Source organism: Staurois parvus, unplaced genomic scaffold (assembly GCF_062004578.1).
Source record: "Staurois parvus isolate SC_StPar_1 unplaced genomic scaffold, SC_StPar_1.0 ptg000248l, whole genome shotgun sequence".
NCBI lineage: Eukaryota > Metazoa > Chordata > Amphibia > Anura > Ranidae > Staurois > Staurois parvus.
Window position 1 is genome coordinate 2,355,369 of NW_028318044.1, and position 23,198 is coordinate 2,378,566.

At 44.9% G+C, this 23,198-nt stretch overlaps 1 protein-coding gene across 1 annotated transcript in view; it reads left to right on the forward strand.

The window, feature by feature from the left end:
* The first annotated feature begins 471 nt into the window (after positions 1-471).
* FERMT1 (FERM domain containing kindlin 1) overlaps positions 472-23,198 on the forward strand; it is a 100,497-nt gene continuing 77,770 nt past the window's right edge. Inside the window, exons 1-3 of the mRNA XM_089680626.1 lie at positions 472-578; positions 15,083-15,251; positions 22,351-22,584. Coding sequence (XP_089536752.1) covers positions 15,101-15,251; positions 22,351-22,584 — 385 coding nt within the window. The 5' untranslated portion in view covers positions 472-578; positions 15,083-15,100. The remainder of the gene's footprint in view (positions 579-15,082; positions 15,252-22,350; positions 22,585-23,198) is intronic.

Below are 23,198 nucleotides of genomic sequence, written 5' to 3' on the forward strand. Positions count from 1 at the left end.
CCCCATAAGAATCACCCCTTACATCAGTGTCCCCATCTGAGAGCCAGAGAAAACAGACTTGGCCCCTGGGCCGTAGTTTGGAGACCCCTGCTATAAACAATAGTAAATAGGATAGGACATTGCAGACGCTGTATGTGGTGCAGCCGCCTCTCCTGCTGCAGCAAAAGAATAGTTAATAGACGGCAGAGTAGAGGCAGGCGGCTCTCAGGTACAGTTCTAAGTCCACGCAGAATTTCATGGCCTGGAGGATGAATCTCTGTGCTTTGCATTCATCACAATCCAGATTGGAGCCCGGCCACCCCATACAATGCCAGGAATCTGTGCAATGTCTTCCACGCTGGGGCCTAGGAGCGGCCATGGCGGAGTCGTGTGTACAGGTAAGACCCACGTCTGGCATGCTGCGACTTGCTGCTGCTGCTGGGAACACTGGGCGGGGGCCATTTATACTTCCCTCACCTGGAAGGTGGCCCCTTCCTCCGTCACAGCTGGGTGGAGATCTGCTCATTCCTGGAGTCCTGTTGTGTCTCAGGAATCCAGGTAGACGGACTGACGGACGGTGCAGCTCACAGGAGGCCAAGGTGAGTCCACTGTACCTTTCTAGAACTTAGCGAGAGAACTGACCCTGGCTGCATCGCCTACCAGAGTTATCGTATTTTAATCTGCCAATACACTATACAATCTGATTGTACAATCTCCCTTAGATCTACCACAAACTGTGTGCAAAGGCCTGCCTGACTTGATACAATGTGAATGCATTGTATAAATGTGTCCTCCTACTGCATAGAATAATAAATCGAAAGTACAGTAATTGTACAATTAGATTGTACAGCCTAAGGCTGGACATAAACTATACAATTTTCTGTAAACTTTTCCTTTAGGTTTACCTTCAACTATGTAGTGCAAGGGCCCGCCTAATTGGATACAATTGAAAGCAGGGGTGGACTGACCATTTGAGCACTCGGGCACTGCCCGAGGGCCTGGGGTCAGTAGGGGGCCCCATGAGATGCCCCTGGTACCTTTCATTGGCTTTTTCATAGGCTTTTTTGGGTGTGGGCGAGGACACAGGGGCCCCAAGATCCCCTATTGCCCAGGGGCCTCATGATCCCCTATTGCCCAGGGGCCCCAAGATCCCCTATTGCCCAGGGGCCTCAAGATCCCTTATTGCCCAGGGGCCCCATGATCCCCTATTGCCCGGGGACCCCATTGTTAGGTTTGACCTCCTATTATATGATTTTTGGTAAATCTAAACCAAAAAGCAAAAGAAAATTGTATAATGTATGGCCAGCCTTAAGCTGACCGAACATTATATACAATCTGATTGTACAATCCCCTTTACGCCAGGTTCACACCTATGCAGGTGGCGTTTGAGCCGATTGTTCAGATGTGTCCTCATGAGGGGCGGACTGATCATTCGAGCACTTGGGCACTGCCCGAGGGCCTGGGGTCAGTAGGGGGCCCCATGAGATGCCCCTGGTACCTTTTTCATAGGCTTTTTTGTGTTTGGGCAAGGACACAGGGGCCCCATGATCCCCTATTGCCCGGGGGCCCCATGAGTTGTCAGTCCGCCCCTGGAGGCAACAGACAGAAATTACACTTAGTGCTCTGGATTGAAGCAAGTACACACTATAGAAGGACATGCTTTGTTCATATTTCATGTCTGAGGTTACAGCCACTTTAAAGAGGAGACAATGGGGTCAGTTTGCTAAAGCCAAATAGATTGTACACTTTGCAAGGGAATTTTCCCCAAGCTTTGTGAATGAGAGGGAGCTCTGCAGACTTCTGTCCTCCAAACATATACAAGTGAAAATTCTACTATTTTTTTTTTTTTATTTACACACTGCACCTCGTTCACTAACCTATGGGGGCAAATTCTCTTGTAAAGTGCAGCTTCCCTTGCAAAATGAACAGCCTATTTGCCTTTAGTCAATCAACTCTAAGGCTATGCAGGTTGCGTTTGAGGCGTTTCTGCATTGCATTTTGCACTTGCGTTTTTGAATGTTTTTGATGCATTGTGTGTTTGTGTGTGTGTGTGTGGGGGGGGGGGGGTCATTTTTTAAATTACTTTTCTTGTTGCTAGGCGGACTTTAAACACAAAACTCCTCAAAAACGTGGCAAAAACGCATCAAAAATGCAATACATGCTTTTCTGCAGCATTCCCATTGAAGTCTACAGAACCAAAAAATGCAACATATTGCGTTAAAAAAAAGTCCCGACCCTTTCCAAAAAAAAAGCACCGGGTGAAAACGCGGAGATGTGAACGTGTCCCATAGGAAATCATGGTAAATGGACTGTACTGCATTTCTGCAAAATGCGCCAGAAAACGCTTAGGTGTGAACCTGGGATAATGGGCTTGTTTTATTACTGCAGCAGGAAATGCTGAGCTTTCTGCACACTGTGAAGGTGTCTTCTCTTGAAGGCCTAATTGTGCAATTTATCTTGCATTTAAAGCAAGCCATAGATGGTTCGATTCTTGGTAGCTTCTGCAGGGACCGGCCATGTACAGTTGTGACCAAAATTATTCAACCCCCACTGAAATTGAGTGTTTTGGCCAGTTTGACATTGCTTTTGATCATTCAGTCATCTTGCTTACATTTACATTAAAGAGGCACTTGTAGGTCAGACAAATATAACATAACAGTTATAATGAAATAACCACAAATGTCTTTTCTGTGCTCACAGCATTATCAGTTTTATTCAACCCCCAAGTGACATTCAATCTTAGTACTTAGTACAGCATCCTTTTACAGTTATAACAGCTTTTAAACGTGAAGCATAGCTTGACACAAGTGTCTTGCAGCGATCTACGGGTATCTTCGCCCATTCTTCATGGGCAAAGGCCTCCAGTTCAGTCACATTCTTAGGCTTGCGCACTGCAACTGCTTTCTTTAAGTCCCACCAGAGGTTCTCAATCGGATTTAAGTCTGGTGACTGCGATGGCCACTCCAAAATGTTCCAGCCTTTCCTCTGCAACCATGCTCTAGTGGACTTGGAGGTATGCTTGGGATCATTGTCCTGTTGAAAGGTCCAACGTCTCCCAAGCCTCAGGTGTGTGACGGACTGCATCACGTTTCCATCCAATATCTCCTGGTACTGAAGAGAATTCATGGTACCTTGCACACGCTGAAGCTTCCCTGTACCTGCAGAAGCAAAACAGCCCCAAAGCATGATTGACCCTCCACCATGCTTCACAGTAGGCAAGGTGTTCTTTTCATCATAGGCCTTGTTCTTCCTCCTCCAAACATAGCGTTGATCCATGGGCCCAAACAGTTCTAATTTTGTTTCATCAGTCCACAGAACACTATCCCACAACTTTTGTGGTTTGTCCACATGGCTTTTGGCATACTGCAGTCGACTCTTCTTATTCTTTGGAGACAGCAAGGGGGTACGCCTGGGAGTTCTGGCACGGAGGCCTTCATTACGCAGTGTGCGTCTTATTGTCTGGGCTGAAACTTCTGTACCCACATCTGACAAATCTTTTCTCAGTTCCTCAGCAGTCACACGGGGACTTCTCTCCACTCTACGCTTCAGGTAGCGCACAGCAGTCGAAGTCAGCATCTTCTTTCTGCCACGACCAGGTAGCGTTTCAACAGTGCCCTTTGCCTTGAATTTGCGAATGATGCTTCCTAAGGTGTCTCTTGGTATGTTTAACATCTTTGCAATCTTCTTATAGCCATTGCCCTTCCTGTGAAGAGAAATCACCTCTTCTCTTGTCTTCCTGGACCATTCTCTTGCCTTCACCATGTTTGTAACCACACCAGTAAATGTCTAGAAGGAGCTGAGTATCACAGTCATTTTAAAGCTGCCTAATTGGTGCTTATTATGCTTGATTGCTGCTCGGTGACATCCACAGGTGTTTTCAATACCTGATGGAAAGCACCTGTATGAACCTCTGTTCTTCAGAGTGGTAGTCTTTAAGGGGTTGAATAATTGTGGCAATGAAGAAACCACATAAGAACCATTTACTACTGTATTACATAAACAATTGATGTCATTTTAGTTGCATTTGGGTAGTTACAACGTCCTTGTAGGATTTGATTCTGAATACAATTCCAAATGTACACTATAGTCCCTAAACCCCTTTACAGCATTGGGGGTTGAATAATTTTGGTCACAACTGTATGAGCAAGCTGAATGTACCCAAGTTGATCGACCAACCAGCCTGTTGGATTTCTCATGCGAGTATTGCCAGCGACTATAGCCACTAGTAATGATCACTGTGGTCGCAACCCATGGTGCCTCAGTGCAATGCTCTATCCAGGGCCGTGGATAAGGGGGTACCACCAGTTCTACTGTATGGGGTCCAGGCCCACAGGGGGGGGCCCACGCAGCTGGTTGAATCAGATGTGGGTAGAGAGGGTGGCTTCTTCTCCTTTCCTGCCTGCTGGCTGTCAGCTACTGCAGAGAGCCATACAGGGGATTGGTTCCAGTAATTTCCCCCGCTGCACCCATCACCCTCCCTGTGCACCATACATTTCCCCCTGCTGCCCAGGCCCCCCCAGTGTGCCTCGACCCTCCTCTCCTTTCCACAGGCAGCTGCAAGCACACAATAGGATCCTTCAGGATGGAGAGTGGGGCAAGGGTCCGGTAAATATGTCACATTTACCAGCCCCTTCCTTTCCTGAATGAACAAAATGAGTGATTGGTAATGATCACTGGCTGTGTTCATTCATAACTGAAGCATAGTAAACTATGGTTTGTTTGGGGTTTTTTTGGTGGAGTGGACCTGTCAGGTTTGCTGTATGGGGCCCCGTGGTTTCTAATAGCAGCCCTGGCTCTATCACCGCAGGTTCACTATGCAAGAGCTATATTCAAAGATTAAATCTAATTCTGACCACTCAAGCAATGGGGATTTTACTGCAAAGGTCATTAGTGTTTGGAAAGAAAAAATCAGGGACATTTTCACCCGTAAAATTCTAGGGACAATTCTACAAAACATGAGAAAGTCCCTGGAAGAACCACAATGAAGGTGTCAGGGAATATAACTCTTACATTAAAAACTGGTAAGAGTAAGGGGTCCCCAGGTTGCCAGCAAATGGTGGACTGATGACCTACCTGGGCGAGAATCCAAACCTCAGTAGACTTTGTTCCTTCTATACATTATTATGTCTGAGTTTCCTTTTAACTACTTGCCAACCGCAGATAGCCGAATGACAGCTGCACTGCGGCCGGCCAGTTCTGGGTGGGCGTCATATGACGTCCTCCCAGAACGCGGTGTGCACCGGGCGATCTCCATGATTGCTGTGTCCTATGGACACAGCTGATCACGAGATGTGGTAAAAGGCCAATCACAGCGGCCTTTTACCACATGATCAGCCGTGTCCAATGACACACTGATCACAGGGAAATGCAATTGCCGGTTCTCGGCTGCACTTTCCTCACGCTGTCAGATCGTGAGAAAAGTACTGCCGAGAACCACCAGTTGTCAGAGCAGGGATCAGCACCGATCATCAGGGCACTGATGATCGGTGCCTAGCAGTGCCACCCACAAGTTCCGCCCACCTGTGCCCAGCAGTGCGCCCACTAACTCCGCCCACCTGTGCCCAGCAGTACGCCCACTAACTCCGCCCACCTGTGCCCAGCAGTGCATCCACCTGTGCCCAGAAGTGCACCCACCTGTGCCACCCAGCAGTGTCACACAAGTGTGCCCAGAAGTGCCACCTACCAGTGCCCAGCAGTGCCACCCACCTGTGCCCACCCACCTGTGCCCAGCAGTGCCACCCACCTGTGCCCACCAGTGCCCATCAGTGCAGCCAGTCAGTGGCACCAGTCAGTGCCCAGCGGTTGTGCCAGTCAGTGCCCAGCAGTGATGCCAGTCAGTGCCACCTATCGAAGCTGTCTATCAGTACCCATCATCAGTGTCGCCTATCAGTACCGCCTATCCGTGCCACCTCATTAGTGCTGCCCATCAGTGCCACCTATCAGTGCCCATCAGTGCCACATATCAGTGCCCATCAGTGCTGCCTATCAGTGCCCATCAGTGCTGCCTCATCAACGCACATCAGTGAAAGAGAAAAATTACCTGTTTGAAAAATTTTATAATAGAAACAAAGAAACTTTTTTTTTTTCAAATTTTTTTGCAATTTTTTTGTTTATAGCGCAAACAGTAAAGCGCCCAGCGGCGATTAAATACCATCAAAAGAAAGCTCTATTTGTGAGAAAAAAATGATAAAAATTTCATATGGGTACAATCTTGCATGACCGCGCAATTGTCAATCAAAGTGCGACAGCGCTGAAAGCTGAAAATTGGCCTGGTAAAGAAGGGGGTATAAGTGCCCGGTAGGCAAGGGGTTAATTTGTCTTTGTATACTGGAAGATGTTACAGATCAATATGTAGCAATGTTAGTATTTATATAAATGATTATAATTGATAAGTGATGTATTAAGTGATGTATTATATATTATGCATATATATATTATCAATATGCATCAATGTATCACTATCAATATGTATTGCTAGAATTGATTATAATTCATATATTGATATAATACGTATTCATATAATATCAATATGTATCAATATATAATATGGATCAAATAGGGTCAGCTCAATAAATGGGATAAAGTAAAGTCATAACAACTAACCACCAGTTTAACCAAACAGCTACACAGTATTGTAACCTTTGTATGAAGTATATGAATTGTTTAAAATACTGCGCAGCGGACCTTTTATACCGGTGATTCGTTTTTATGGCCTATTAGTCACACTCTCTTTATAATCTGACCCTATGTGACCCATATAAACATACTAATCCAGAACATTTTCCAGTATACTGAAACTAAGGGGTCTACGTATAAAAATGTGTTTTGAAAATGTTGCAGTATTCATACGGAAAATACGAATACTAACATTTGTTCCCAAGAGACAAAAAGCCATAAAAACATCCAACCTAAAGAACATTCGACCAATGGAGAAAATAACCTAACACTATAGGCTAAGAACATTCGACAAGTAGGGGAAATAATATGAGGGAGACCTCAGCAATGTGTACAATGTTTATGAGCAGGGCCGGTGCTGGACTATTTTGTGCCCTAGGCAAGACCAGCTACTTGCATCCTGCCCCCCCAAAAAAAATAAACAGTAGAAAATTAAATCAGCACAACATGAAATTGCCAAATTTCTTTTAATTTGCAAAAATAAGTGCCATAAGATGCCACCTGCACCAATATTAAAGACAAAATATATATTAACCAAATATACATTAACTGTATTATACAATCAGACAGAGAAACAAAAAAACAAAAGAGACAGTTACAAAACTCCACAGTGATCAGCAGCCAGGCCGCTTGCAGTAAGGGACTGGGTCTGAGAGGAACACTGGAAGGAGCTGCAGCTCAGCTGCTACACTTTCCCCGGACACCTGGCATATTCCTCTGTCCTTTTTTCCTCCCCTCTGCTGCTCCTCCCCTCAGCTGAAGGATCATTCATGACATGCTGGCGTCCCACACGATCAATCAGAATCTGCTCCCCTCACACCCAACCATTGTCTGTCCCCCTCCTCCTCCTGTTACCTCCATGACCCGCATTCCTCCTAGGCTCAGCTCACCTCTGATGTCTCCTTCTGGGGTGCGAAGACCAGGCTGCGGCTCTCAGTGAGGACAGGCGGCCTCTCAGCACTGCATCGTTCCTTCTCATATACATCAAGCCCTGACCATCCTACTCACATAGGGTTAATCCTGAAACCAGAGCTCATCCCTATTGATTGGCTCCAGCTGTGTAGAAGATGGTGGAGCCAGCACTGGGCATGCCCCATTCGGTCAGTAGTCGGCTCCCTGTTAGAGCTGGAAAACCGTGTGTGCCAGTGTGTGTACCAGAGATGTATGGACTGATACTCCGAGACTTCTGACCGCCCATATATATATATGTACAAAATGGTCATGTGTGTCCATAGGCCACACAGAGTGCCGGCCTGTGCTGCCCCCAGGCACTCCTAGGTGGCAGTACGCCCTAGTTTGCCTAGTGGAAGCACTGGCTCTGTTTATTTGTTGCAGGTTCATTGACTATTTGGGAGCTTCAGTAGGGTTGCTACGTCAGTAGGGGGGGGGGGGCAACTTGTCGCTGGCCAGATTAAAAAGTGCAAAATGCAAAACAAATTAAAAAACGCATGATAAATACGCCAAAAACACACTGCATGCATTTTTTTTGCAGCATCTGTAATGAAGTCTATTTAACCTCCCTAGCGGTATTCCCGAGTGTAGCTCGGGGTAAAGTTTCAGTACCAAAAGCGGTAACCCCGAGCCAGGGGAGGACTGACAACTCATGGGGCCCCTGGGCAATAGGGGATCATGGGGCCCCTGTGTCCTTGCCCAAACTCAAAAAAGCCTATGAAAAAGGTATCAGGGGCATCTCATGGGGCACCCTACTGACCCCAGGCCCTCGGGCAGTGCCCAAGTTTCCAAATGGTCAGTCCGCCCCTGCCCCGAGCTACACTCAGGCTTACCATGCGGCGTTGCTCAGGGAGTCCCTGCAGCGCTTACCTTGTCCTTCGCTCCCGCGATGCGTCCCCTGCAGCATCCCCGGCCATCTCCTCCGGCCGATGCCGGCATCCGGCTTCCGTGTTCCGATCCCTGTGATGTCAGGACGTACGGGCGCCGAAACCGGCGGCAAATTTGAAATTATTTTTAAAAATTGCATTTTTTTTAAACTGATTATTACATAGTAAAACATTGCTGTTTCAAAACATTTCACATACATTTTGTCCCGAGTGCTTTGTCCGGCGCCCTGCCTGCATTTTTACTGTTCTTTCTGCCTGGAAACTTAGAAAAGTCCATGGCGTCCAAAAAGCGTCCCTTTATTTCAAAAGTGGTTTTAGACCGGCTAGAGAACAGCGATAGTAAATCAGAACCACTTGCAGAATTGAGTGATAATGATTTGTGAGGAAATTCGTCATCAGACACTGAAAACGATTCTGCGACTTTGCTCAGCGATGTGCGAACTTGGCACTCTATTTCACATTTCAGTGTTTTTGGTTTGATTATATTATATAATTAAATGTACTATTATTATTATTTTTTATGATTATTTATTAAATTATAATTTATGATTTTGCGTTTCAAGTTTTATCCTACCCGGGATGTTTACTAGACTCTTGTTCGGACAGATTTCAGTGAGTTATTCCTAAAACTACAGGCCTACAATAAAAAAACAACATATTTCCATGCAAAACAATGGTACCGCTTTCAGCACCAAAAATCTGAAATAATCAGACCGCCAGGGAGGTTAAGCAAAAATGCCCCACTCTGCGTGCAAAAAAAGTAGAACTTGGCCAGGGTGCAAGGAAGCTGTGGGATACTCCAGGAGCACAATGTAGTAACATGGGGACACTCTTCACTTTGTCAAAGCTTCTTAGTAAGGTCCCTCTAGCAATAACTAAGGGATTGAGCAACACAGGGACACCATAGGAAATGTCCCGATTCAAGCGAGCTCCGGCACTGATGCACAAGGGAGGGATAGTAGCAGCACACAGTCACTAGTGTCCTACACTTGGATGCCTCCTTCCAATATCAGCCAGACATTTCTCCTGTGAACTCTCCAGACCAGATCCTCAGTGAAGTCCCTTAATCAGTTCCAGCAAGTTTCAGCAAAACAGGCCCCCTGATGAGCACATGTAGAACTACAGCTGGACTGCCCAGAAGGGCAGCAGCCCTTCAGGCTGGGAACTTCTCCTCCCAGAGAAGAATAGGTCTGCCTCAGAACACAGACTATTTATGCACTCCCCAGCCACCTACTGGGCACCCTTTCTAAGGGACCACACAAATATTCAGGCTGAAGATCTGTCTCTTCCAGCTCGCAACATTCTGGAATCCTCCAGGAGGCAGGGGGAAGTAGTCAAACCTGCAGCTGGAGAAGCCTACAATGGTCCAAAGCAATCACAAACTGCTCCACGGATTACAGGAGAGCCAGAAAATTACTAATTTACTTATCTATCTAGGAGGGTGCTACAGTTACAAAAAATGTAAGAAGGTGAACAGAGGGGCAAAGGAGCTGGCCAAGAGGGAGGGGGCTGTGCTAGAGAACTGACCCACCCTGGAATTTTTCTACATTTTCTAGCAAGTTCAAAGACACATTGAAAGCAACTAAAATAATTTATGGAAAGGAAAAACACTGCTAGTAAGCATTTATCATATTTGATTTTTTTGTGCTTTTACCTGCAATTATATAAAGCGGAGGCCCAGTTAGAATTAAAAAAATAAACGTCAGCAGCTACAAAATTGGACATTCACCTGTACCTCGATCCCGTGGTGTCCTTACACCGGCCGGGTTGACCAACCATCCTGTCTCCTCAGCGCCGGCATCTTCAGTGTGGGCACCCGGCTGTGAATGGCCCCGTACTCTTCTGGGACCTGTCACGTGTCCCAGAAGACTATGGGGAGGAAGGGGGGAGGACAGCTTCCACTTATGATCACCTGGGCAATCGCAGCGTAAGTGGGAGCGGGTACCTGTAAAATCCGGGTACCCGTTTCCCCCCGCTCCCCAAAGGTGCCAATCCCCTACATGAGGAGAACCTTACGTTCTTCTTCAGCATTAAATCTGAAATCGGTCTGCATTTATCACACATGACGTAAGCCAACAATCGCTGTATCTGTCTCCTGATGATCTGTATCTGTCTCCTGATGATCTGTATCTGTCTCCTGATGATCTGTCTCCTAATGATTTCTGTCTCCTGACGATCTGTATCTGTCTCCTGATGATCTTTGTCTCCTGATGATCTGTATCTATCTCCTGATGATCTCTGTTTCCTGATGATCTCTGTTTCCTGATGATCTCTGTTTCCTGATGATCTGTATCTGTCTCCTGATGATCTGTATCTGTCTCCTGATGATCTGTATCTGCCTCCTGATGATCTCTGTCTCCTGATGATCTGTATCTGCCTCCTGATGATCTCTGTCTCCTGATGATCTGTATCTGTCTCCTGATGATCTGTATCTTTCTCCTGATGATCTCTGTCTCATGATGATCTGTATCTATTTCTGTCTCCTGATGATCTCTGTCTCCTGATGATCTGTATCTGCCTCCTGATGATCTCTGTCTCCCGATGATCTGTATCTGCCTCCTGATGATCTCTGTCTCCTGATGATCTGTATCTATCTCCTGATGATCTCTGTCTCCCGATGATCTGTATCTATCTCCTGATGATCTCTGTCTCCTGATGATCTGTATCTATCTCCTGATGATCTCTGTCTCCTGATCTGTATCTTTCTCCTGATGATCTGTATCTATCTCCTGATGATCTCTGTCTCCTGATGATCTGTATCTATCTCCTGATGATCTGTATCTATCTCCTGATGATCTCTGTCTCCTGATCTGTATCTTTCTCCTGATGATCTCTGTCTCCTGATGATCTGTATCTATCTCCTGATGATCCCTGTCTCCTGATGATCTGTATCTATCTCCTGATGATCCCTGTCTCCTGATGATCTGTATCTATCTCCTGATGATCTGTATCTATCTCCTGATGATCTGTATCTATCTCCTGATGATCTCTGTCTCCTGATCTGTATCTATCTCCTGATGATCTCTGTCTCCTGATGATCTGTATCTATCTCCTGATGATCTCTGTCTCCTGATCTGTATCTATCTCCTGATGATCTCTGTCTCCTGATGATCTGTATCTATCTCCTGATGATCTCTGTCTCCTGATGATCTGTATCTATCTCCTGATGATCTCTGTCTCCTGATCTGTATCTTTCTCCTGATGATCTCTGTCTCATGATGATCTGTATCTATCTCCTGATGATCTTTCTCCTGATGATCTGTATCTGTCTCCTTATGATCACTGTCACCTGATGATCTGTATCTGTCTCCTTATGATCACTGTCACCTGATGATCTGTATCTGTCTTCTGCAGCTCCAACTTCTCCCTTCTTCCCAGTAGTAGCTGCTGGACTCCGTATTTCACTGTTCCGCTACAAGCTGCGGCTTGTTCTCCTGGGAGGCTGAACACACAATCCTCGCCCTCGGGGGGAGTTTTTAGTGAATAGGAATGTAGATAAACCTGTACGGGGATTTTTGTGTTTAGATATGAAATTCCAGATTGTCAAAGCAGAGGCAATCACACGTTTTATCTGTAGTAGAGTATGGTCATAGGTCCCATGTAATATTACAGCTGTATTCTACTGTATGTACTGACACCAGACAAGCAAGGACAGTGTATGGACCATAGTGGATATTCAGTCACTTCTATCAAGAACTGCCTATGTCAATAGCGTCAATAATTTTTTGAATATAGGGTACATCACAATATATGTTTGTATTTCTGTATGTATGTATATGTGTGTGTATATATATATATATGTGTATATATATATATGTGTATATATATATATATATATATATATATATATATATATATATATATATATACATATAAAAATTCAATGTGACTAGCACACTAGAGCGGAGGTCTCCAGACTTTTCAGTATGTGACTACATTATATATTTTACAAACACTGGCAGGCTGAAAAAAATAGTGTTAAAAATAAATGAGTGGCCTTTTACATCAGCATCCCTATCAGTCCCATTTACATCATGGTCCCTCTTACATCAGAATCCCTATCAGAGTCCCTCATACATCAGGGTCCCCCTTGCCTCAGGGTCTTCATCAGAGTCCCCCTTAAATCATGGTCCCTCTTACATCAGGGTCTACATCAGAGTCCCCCTTAAATCATGGTCCCTCTTTCATCAGGGTCTTCATCGGAGTACTCCTTACATCCGGGTCTTCATCAGAGTCCCCCTTAAATCATGGTCCCTTTTTCATCAGGGTCTTCATCAGAGTACCCCTTACATCCGGGTCTTCATCTGAGTCCCCCTTAAATCAGGGTCTTCATAAGTCCCCCTTGCTTCAGGTCTGTCATAAGAGTTCCCCTTACATTCGGGTCTTCCTCAGAATCCCCCTTGCATCAAGTCAAAGCGGAGACCATAGGTAGCCTCTGATAACCTGAATCCTCAATCTTTGCACATACCACTGACCCTAACCTTGTAGTGGGCCAGATGTGGCTTATAGTTTGGAGATTCCTGCAGTAAAGTATGAAACATTAGCTATAATATTCTAAATTACTAGACATGTGTAGCTAGTGTGTATAGTTTATTTTATATATTCCACAATGTAATGCAGCTTATCAATGCCACCTATTAATGCCTCATCAGTGCAACATCATCATTGCCCACCAGGGCAGCTCATCAGTGCCCATAAGTGCAGCTCATCAGTGTCCATCAATGCCCATCAGTGCCCATCAGTACAGCCTCATCAGTGCAGCCTTATCAGCGCACATAATTGAAGCAGGAAAATTAGTTATTTGTAAAATTTTAAAACAGAAACAAAAACTTTTTTTCTCAAAATGTTCAGACTTTTTACATGTATTTATCAAAAAATAAAAACCCCAGTGGTGATTGAATACCACCAAATAAAGCTCTAACTGTCTCAAATTCAAAATGCGACAGCACAGAAAGCTGAAAATTGGCCTGGGCAGGAAGGGGTTGAAAGTGCCCAGTATGGAAGTGGATATACATAGTTACATTGGACTAGCTGAACCAATATTATTATGTAAAAATATCAATATCTGGAATTCTTCTTCAAACGTTCTTTTTTTTCTAAAAAATAAAAAAGCGTTGTAACTGCAGTGTTGGCTGGAGCTGGGCTCTCAGTTTTTGTCTCTTACTTAAAGTGCATTGAAAACTACATAGCTGTCTAATTATTCTGTATGCAGGGTGACAACACTGCTGTGCAATTTCCCTTTAGAAGTGTAGCACTACCCCCTTAGGAGTTGCTGATGATTTGGGTCCCCCTATAGTCCTGCACGGCCAGACAACACGCATTGTCATTCCCCCCTTTATCCAGGAGCCAGTAAGAAGTCCCTGAGCTTGTTTTGATGTTTTATTAGGGGATAATAAACTTGGATGGGGTGAGAGGTGTAGGGGGATGCCCAATGGAACTGGAACTGAGGACAAACTTCCTGAAACTATTTACAAGTCTTTACAGCAAAAAATCCTCTTCTGGAGAGCTAACCAGTCTTTCCTGATGTACCACCCTAGACCCCAGATTCTCCTTAATCCAGCAGCTCTGGGTGAATCCGTGGGCAGGGGATCCAGTGTCTGTCTCTTTAAATAATGAAACAGTCCTGGGTAGCAGCTAATCCACTTTCCCACCAGAGTGCTCTTTCCCCTAAGTGGCCCAGGTAGTGCAGGTCTACACACTTGGTCCCTCTCCTGTGCTGCTAGTGGGTCAGTAGCTGCTACCAGGCCTTCTAGCTGGGCTGCTCCTTCCCTGCCATACAGGTGGTCCTCTCTCAGGGGGCCGGTGAAGTCCCAAGCTTTCAGCCTTCCAAGATCCTCTGCCTGGAGGTGAGCCCCTCTTCATCTGGGCCCCCTCACAGGCTCCTGCCTCTCTTTCTCTCTCACATCTTCCACCTGATTCCCTCTCCAACCTCTCCCCTGGCTGAGCAGGCTTAGTTACTCTTAAAGGTTGTCCTTGCCCCTTTCCAAGCCTCCAGTTGGGGATTGGCCAGGATCCTTCAAGAGTACAAATAAGCCACTCCTAAGATTTACCCACTGCTTCTAGACCTTTTCCCAACATTCTAAAGCAGGGGAAAATTCCAGAAAGCTGGGCTGCAGAGCCTCTCAGCTCTTGACCAATATTTGACCCCTGCTAGCTTGCACACCCAGGCTGCTACTCAGCCCTAGCTAACAATTGGAGTCTAGCTCCCCCTAGCTAACTAAGAGGTTGTTACAGAAGAAAAAGGAGGAGATTTACTAAAACTGGAGCACTCAGAATCTGGTGCAGCTGTGCATGGTAGCCAATCAGCTTCTAACTTCAGCTTGTTCAATCAAGCTTTGGCAATAAAACCTGGAAGCTGATTGGTTACTCTGCTGAACCAGATTTTGCACTTTCCAGTTTTAGTAAATCTCCACCAGAGTGTTGTAGGAAGTAGAAAAATAATGGATCTAACGGTAGGTATAACAAGTGATAAAACTATATTATGAGACTCGGGTACAATTCAACCAAGGCTCAGTAGAAACATGTTAATGATTATTATTATTTTCCTGGGAACAGATTCACTTAAAACTGTTTCTCTATTGCTGTTGCAGAACTGTGAGCATACCACAATGGCATACACGGCGGCGGTGGGTCAGGCTTCCTGGGAACTTCGTGTAACAGTGGATCAGCAGAATGAGATGGAGAACCAAGATGTCACCATCCAAGTGGCAGGAGACCTTCATATTGGAGGGATGATGTTCAAACTTGTAGAACAAATTGGTGAGTTGATATTTTGTATACAGCAAGTTGGGAAATGTTTCAGTAATTACAAAATTAGATAATTAACTGAACTCAAACAAAACACGTCCATCACTTCGAATTCTCACAAACGGCAGTGGAAGGCCAGACAACTTCCATACAACGGACATCGGGGCCAACCTGCCGCACATAAGAAGAAACATACAGCGATGGTGTGCATTGCAATAGCCAGAAATTGCACCGGCTGTGACGTACTGGAATCGGAAGTGACGTCTGGAAGTTCCGCTTCTACGCGTTGCGTCTGAATGGCATCATCAGGAAGCTCACTTGATTATGTTTGATGAAGACAGTAGCATGTAAAGTGGGCTGAGTTTGCTGCATGGTTGAATATAACGGCAAGGTTGCCTTTTAATATGGCTAAATGACTGTTGGCCTACGTGAGGTGTAGTATACAGCCAACACCTTGGGAATTCATTTAACAGCCTGTTCTGGGAGTTTCTGGTGGCTGGGTGATGGCTGAGGTTGGTGAGGTTCCTCTGAGGCATCTGCCGTGTCAACTATGTCCTATGTCACATGGACCCCAGGTTGGGTTGCCACCTCATCCCTTTAAACCCAAACACATATTAATTACACAGGTTCTGAGGCTAATTCAATGCAGATAAGGCACCAAGTGAGCTTTATTGCCATCTTAATCAGCCACAGGACCTGTGTAATTCATATGTGTTTTTAAAGGGATGAGGTGGCAACCCTAGCCCCAAGTGAGAGATATGACCTTCTTAGAGACTGAACCTGGAACTATGGATACAATGGAAGCCTTCCATGTGAAGTTTAATAAGTGACACCTATCCCGGTATACAGGTGAAACTCGAAAAATTAGAATATTGTGCAAAGGTTCATTTATTTCAGTAATGCAACTTAAAAGTTGAAACTAATATATGAGATAGACTCATTACATGCAAAGCAAGATAGTTCAAGCCGTGATTTGTCATCATTGTGTTGATTATGGCTTACAGCTCATGAAAACCCCAAATCCACAATCTCAGAAAATGAGAATATTACATACAATCAATAAAACAAGGATTGTACATAGAACAATATAGGACCTCTGAAAAGTAGAAGCATGCATATGTACTCAGTACTTGGTTTGGGCCCCTTTTGCAGCAATTACTGCCTCAATGCGGCGTGGCATGGACGCTATCAGCCTGTGGCACTGCTGAGGTGTTATGGAAGACCAGGATGCTTCAATAGCAGCCTTCAGCTCTTCTGCATTGTTCGGTCTCATGTCTCTCATCTTTCTCTTGGCAATGCCCCATAGATTCTCTATGGGGTTCAGGTCAGGCGAGTTTGCTGGCCAATCAAGCGCAGTAATCCCACAGTCATTGAACCAGGTTTTGGTGCTTTTGGCAGTGTGGGCAGGTGCCAAGTCCTGCTGGAAAATGAAGTCAGCATCCCCATAAAGCTTGTCTGCGGAAGGAAGCATGAAGTGCTCCAAAATCTCCTGGTAGACGGCTGTGTTGACCCTGGACTTAATGAAGCACAGTGGACCAACACCAGCAGATGACATGGCTCCCCATATCAACACAGACTGTGGAAAATTCACACTGGACTTCAAGCATCTTGCATTGTGTGCCTCTCCATTCTTCCTCCTTGGTTTCCAAATGAGATGCAAAAGTTGCTCTCATCAGAAAAGAGGACTTTGGACCGCAGAGCAACAGACCAGGTCTGTTTTTCTTTAGCCCAGGTAAGACGCTTCTGACATTGTTTCTTGTTCAGGAGCAGCTTGACAACAGGAATACGGCATTTGAAGCCCATGTCCAGGATCCGTCTGTGTGTGGTGGCTCTTGATGCACTGACTCCAGCCTCAGTATACTCCTTGTGAAAGTCCCCAACACTTTTGAATGGCCTTTTCCTGACAATCCTCTCCAGGCTGTGGTCATCCCTGCTGCTTGTGCACCTTTTTCTTCCACACTTGTGTCAATGATGGTTTTCTGCACAACTGTCAGGTCAGCAGTCTTTCCCATGATTGTGATTCCTACTGAACCAGACTGAGAGACCATTTAAAGGCTCAGGAACCCTTTGCAGGTGTTATGGCTTAATTATCTGATTAGAGTGGGACACTTTGAGCCGAGAATATTGCACCTTTTCACAATGTTCTCATTTTCTGAGATTGTGGATTTGGGGTTTTCATGACCTGTAAGCCATAATCATCACAATGATGACAAATCACGTCTTGAACTATCTTGCTTTGCATGTAATGAGTCTAACTCATATGTTAGTTTCACCTTTTAAGTTGCTGCACTGAAATAAATGAACTTTTGCATGATATTCTAATTTTTCGAGTTTCACCTGTATTGCCTGGCAGATGGAACCTCAATGTGTGGTGGATTTGGAAGAGCAGAGCCAGGGATACATCTCCTGCAAGGCTTTATCATAGATCTCTGTCCAAGAACTGGCTTTAAAACCCAGTTGCCAGGGGATCCCATCTAACAGGTGAATAGTAAATACTGTGAAGATACAGTATGGTTGCCTGGCATGAGGAACAAACCTGCACACAAGCTAAAGCTTTTTTAAAATAAGGTCCAAAGAGTAAAAGGCAATCAAACCACGCGCTCTTTCAGAAGACTGTACACCTGAGGTGACCTGCTGTTTCTTTGTTCTTTACACACCCACTTCTACGATGCCACTCTTTCACCTTAAATCCTGTTCCCTTTCTACTTCTTATCTTTGTCATACAAAATCACACCCAAGGTGCTCCAAGAACAGAACCTTCTCTTTTAAAGTCAAAAACCAATTCAGACACTTTCCTGGTTAGAGGCAGAATGTACAAAGCATTTACTCAAAATTCATTTTGTCATTTGTTTTCTATAAATTATTTAGTAGTTGTATGTCATTCCAGTAGGACATGATTTTTGTCAGAGGACTAAATTATGCATGAAGTCATTTGAAGGAGCAACTAATAAAACTTGCAGATATGTATGTGAAAGTTCTCATACCTGTAGAGATATGACATTGGATTCTCACTTGTACTGCAATTGAACAATACTTAAGCAGCCCATACATGGAGCAAATTCCTTTCCTGCAACCACATGTGTGGACAAGGGAATCCCTCCCACTGGGAGAGGGGGGGGGGGGAAGCTGTCCTCACTGGGAGAAGACCGTGATTATTGCTAGCGACTATACTAGGGATAATCGCATGCAAAATTTGGCAGGCTGGTTTTACCCAAGTTGATTGATCGATCAACTTGGTACATTCAGCCTGCCCATACTTGGTTCGAATCTTGGACGTTTCCTCTATGACCGGCCTTAGTTATTCTCTGGAAAGAAAGGTTCTTGTTGAAGCATGGGGTTTGTTAGATGGCCTAAGGACATCTGGGTTGTTGAGCCAGTTCCGAAAAGTACAAATGGCAACCACCCCAATCTTTACCTAGCCTTTGCAACAAGGAGCTCATGGAGAGGTGAGGCATGTCAAAAAAACAACAAAGAAAAATTCCCAGCCCACTTACCAGCCAGCCTGTAACAAATCGAATTGTCCTGTCTAACAATTCATGTTAAAATCAGTAAGTTAGTTTGTACACATATGTGAATATATATGCGCAATCTGCAGAGGCCACTTCACGGCACCTCAGTGTACTGCAGTCCTAACTCTGTCATTTTGAGAGCCTCCAAAGTTGGAGCACATACTGTATATAATAATGGATAGATTAAGGGCAGGTGCAGTATGCCTGGATGGAGCTCACCCCTTCTTAAAGGTATAGGGATGCACTGGACACCCAGCAATAGCACAATGGCAGCAAAGGTGTCCAATGCAACCCCTCACCAATTAACCAGTTAAGCCAGTTCCCAAAGTGAGGGGCTCACAGTTTTGCAGGGGCTGACTTTTCCCTGCCAACTCCAAAAAACACTCGGGTTCCATTTCTTCGGCCCCAGGCCTGAAGAGTGGATAACTTCATGCACTCACATGAGAGGCCTCCTTTGTACCTGTGGTTCCCGGCCCAGTACTTGTGGTTCCCAGCCTCTCATGCACTCACACGAGAGGCCTCCTTTGTACCTGTGGTTCCTGGCCCAGTCCCAGAGAGGGTTGTGTTCCATAACTAAGGCCAATGTGATAAGGGGCCCAAGTGGTGTTTCAGTTACACTAGAGCAGGGGTGTCCAAACTATGGCCATCCAGCTGTTGAACTACTACAAGTCCCATCATGCCTCTGCCTTTGGGTGTCTTGCCTGTGGATGTCAGAGTCTTGCAAGGCCTCATGGGACTTGCAGTTCCTCAACACCTGGAGGGCCATAGTTTGGGCACCCCTGCACTAGAGGAACCTTACCAGCCACTGTCAATGAGTGACCCACAATCCCCTAATTTCCATACACTTCTATCCAGATCTGGCTGCTACAGTGAGTTCTCCCGGTATTGATTGTGTACAGGGGCAGATTGACCATTTGGATACTCAGGCACCGCCCGAGGGCCTGGGGTCAGTAGGGGGCCCCATGAGATGTCCCTGGTACCTTTTTCATAGGCTTTTTTGAGTTTGGGCAAGGACACAGGGGCCCCATGATCCCCTATTGCCCAGGGGCCCCATGAGTTGTCAGTCCGCCCCTGGTTGTGTACCATGTTTTACGGAGACCTATGGTCAGTTCCATACATTGAACAGCAACTTTTCTGACTGCCAGGAGACATACCGCTAACTAAACCCATTTTACATGCTGTTATCATCAACTAAAGTGGATCAAAACTCCACAAAATACTCACCTCCACCTTCCAGCGATGCGGCTACGCCCGGGTGCCAAGTTTTTCAGCCTCTTGATTGACCAGTGATGGTATGACTTATCCTGCACATGTGGGAGTCAATCCTTCCAGCATGGCCAGAGTGTTCCAGGAATGCATACTGAACTACCCATGAGCAGATCATTGTGCATTCTATAGAAGACTTCAAGCAGGTAGGTAGGAGTTTGTTATTGCAGAAGACACACTGCATGCCTCTTTTGCAATGAAGAGCCACCTGCTCATAGTTTTTTAATTTAGTTCCTTTTTAACATAATCATCAATCAAATCTTCTTTTTCTTTCTAATGCTTCTTTACTGAACGATAAGTTGGATTTATGAACATCTGAGCATTTGAATAGGTACAGACAAGTAAATTTACACAACTGTCCCAATGTTGGGTATCTAGGAGGGGTGCTGTGGTGCTCACATACTATGTAATCCTAAATGTTCCAACTCAGTCACCCATCACCAAAGCCCAACTGTGACCCCCTCCCTTCTGCAAGAGAATGCATTCTTAAGCTCCGTACACACGATGAGAATATCGGAAGAATGATTGTCCGTTTTGCTTTGCATGCTAGACTCATATTGAAAATGAAGAGATTACTCAAGTTACAAAAATTCTTGTAAAACATTAGCAGACTTGCCTACTAAAGTCAAGGTTAACTCCTTTGAGGTGGCTCCTCCTGGCGCTTTAATGGGTTTTGGATGCTGGGAGGCGGAGCAGGGTTTGTGATCATGTGACTGCCATGATTGGCGGTCACATGATCATAAAGCTCCCGACTGCAATTAGAGATCTCTCAGCACCGTTGTTTATTTTGGGTACACATATATATATGCAGCCTCTTGGTGGGCCTTATCATATATATCAGGAAGGAGTTAAGTTTACGTTTTTAGCTTTGGGCAGAGTAGAGAGGGACAGGGGCGTCCTGAGGCAGATGCGGGGGGTCCGCTCCACAAAAAGGTAAGTTGTAAAGCAAGCCGACGATCCCCGCAGGATGGGGGTTAGCATTTCAGGGCATTCAAAGGGTTAACGGTGTGCCTAAAAATGTTTACTGTGTGTAGTATGTATTGCTTTTGGTGAGCGATGTGCCAGTTTTAACTCCCTGCTTTCAATTCTGTCTGTGGAGAGTCCTCTGATGTTTACCAACACAGGGCTCTTTTCTTGCATTCACTCAGCCTATCAGCGGGTCCCAGACATAAATTATTATTATTATACAGGATTTACATATTATTATACAGGATTTATATATTATTATTATTATTATTATTATACAGGATTTATATATTATTATTATACAGGATTTATATATTATTATTATTATTATTATTATTATTATACAGGATTTATATATTATTATTATACAAGATTTATATATTATTATTATTATACAGGATTTATATATTATTATTATTATACAGGATTTATATATTATTATTATACAGGATTTATATAGCACCAACAGTTTGCTCAGCGCTTTACATTATAACGGGAGACAATACAGCAACAATACAAGAGGGATTTGAGGGCCCTGCTGCTTGGAGCTTACAATCTAGGAGGGAGGGGCAAATCATTGGCTGGGACCCGCTGATCGGCTTGTGGTGTAATAAATGACAGCACAGCCAGGGCGGTGGGCGCACAGTACCTGGAAATTTATTTATTTCAGGTACTTATATAGCGCCGTCAATTTACACAGCGCTTTACATATATTTAGTACATTCACATCAGTCCCTAACCCTCAAGGGGTGTACAATGTAAGGTCCCTAACTCACATTCATACATACACATACTAGGGACAATTTAGACAGGATCCAATTAACCTACCAGCATGTCTTTGGAGTGTGGGAGGAAACCGGAGTACCCGGAGGAAACCCATGCAGGCACAGGGAGAACATGCAAACTCCAGGCAGGAGGTGCCATGGTTGGGATTCAAACCAACGACCCTAGTACTGTCAGGCAGAAGTGCTAACCACTTAGCCACTGTGCTGCCCTAATATACCAAATCATGTACATTTACAAAATTTGGTGCAGCGGGGGCGCCCTGCCACAGTATAGGACAGTCCTGAAGTGGTTAACCCCTTGGCGCAGGCATCTCCCAGCCCTTTAAGGAGTTTGTGATGTCAGGAGGTGGGGTTTTGGGTCATGTGACCACTGTGATTGGCTGTCATGGTAGTCACATGATTAGAAAGCTCCTGACTGCAAGTAGCGATCGGGACCTGTCCGTGAGGCACCAGTAAATGTGCCGGGAACACTCTCAACACATGAGATATTTGTGGGGGGGGGGTTTTAACCCTTCGTTCTATAACAATTTTTTTTTCTCAATATATACATATACTCACAGTTCCCATCTTTGTGTTTTGCTTTAGGTATTGCTAGGGACTGGTCAGACTATGCCCTTTGGTGGGAACAGAAGAACAGCTGGCTGCTGAAGACACATTGGACCCTGGATAAATATGGAGTACAAGCCAACGCAAAGCTATTTTTTACCCCTCAACACAAGCGACTGCGGCTTCGATTGCCAAATATGAAAACGGTGCGGCTAAAAGTTAGTTTTTCAGCGCTGGTCTTCAAAGCCGTTGTTGAGATCTGCAGAACACTAAGTAAGTGATCAAAGATGAACACGTCAGGTTCCATTATCAGTATGGTGGCCGAACCTGCTTCTCAGTGGCGATTGGTCAGATAACTGCCATGGAATTGTTTGGTATCAAACTTTCCTATTGGTTTTTCCATTGTGTGGAATATACAAACATTTAGAAATCCAACTTTGACAACTTTGTTACAGCCTTGTGGGCAGGGAAAGAAAAACATTAAATTGTATCAATACTTACGAAAATTTTCCTTACCTGGTGCCTATCCATGGTGGCATCCCTATTCATATGCTGCTGTGTAGGCACCAAGAAAGTAGAATACGTCCAGGAAATCCCACCACTGGAGTCCATATAAGAGGAAACCAGCGTGTGACTCAACTTGCTTGGCCAAAACTAAGAAGTTATATTAAGGCAGGCCATACATGGGTCGAATTCCGAGCAAATTTTCAAAAATCAGAAATTTTGTGCATTTTGTAATCCGATAGGGCTACCATCGGTCTCGAAATTTGACCGACCAAACCTTCAATTGCACCTCTTGTAGCTATTATTATTATTATACAGTATTTATAAAGCATCGATAGTTCGCTCAGCGCTGTACATTACAAAGGGGGACAGAACATGTGACA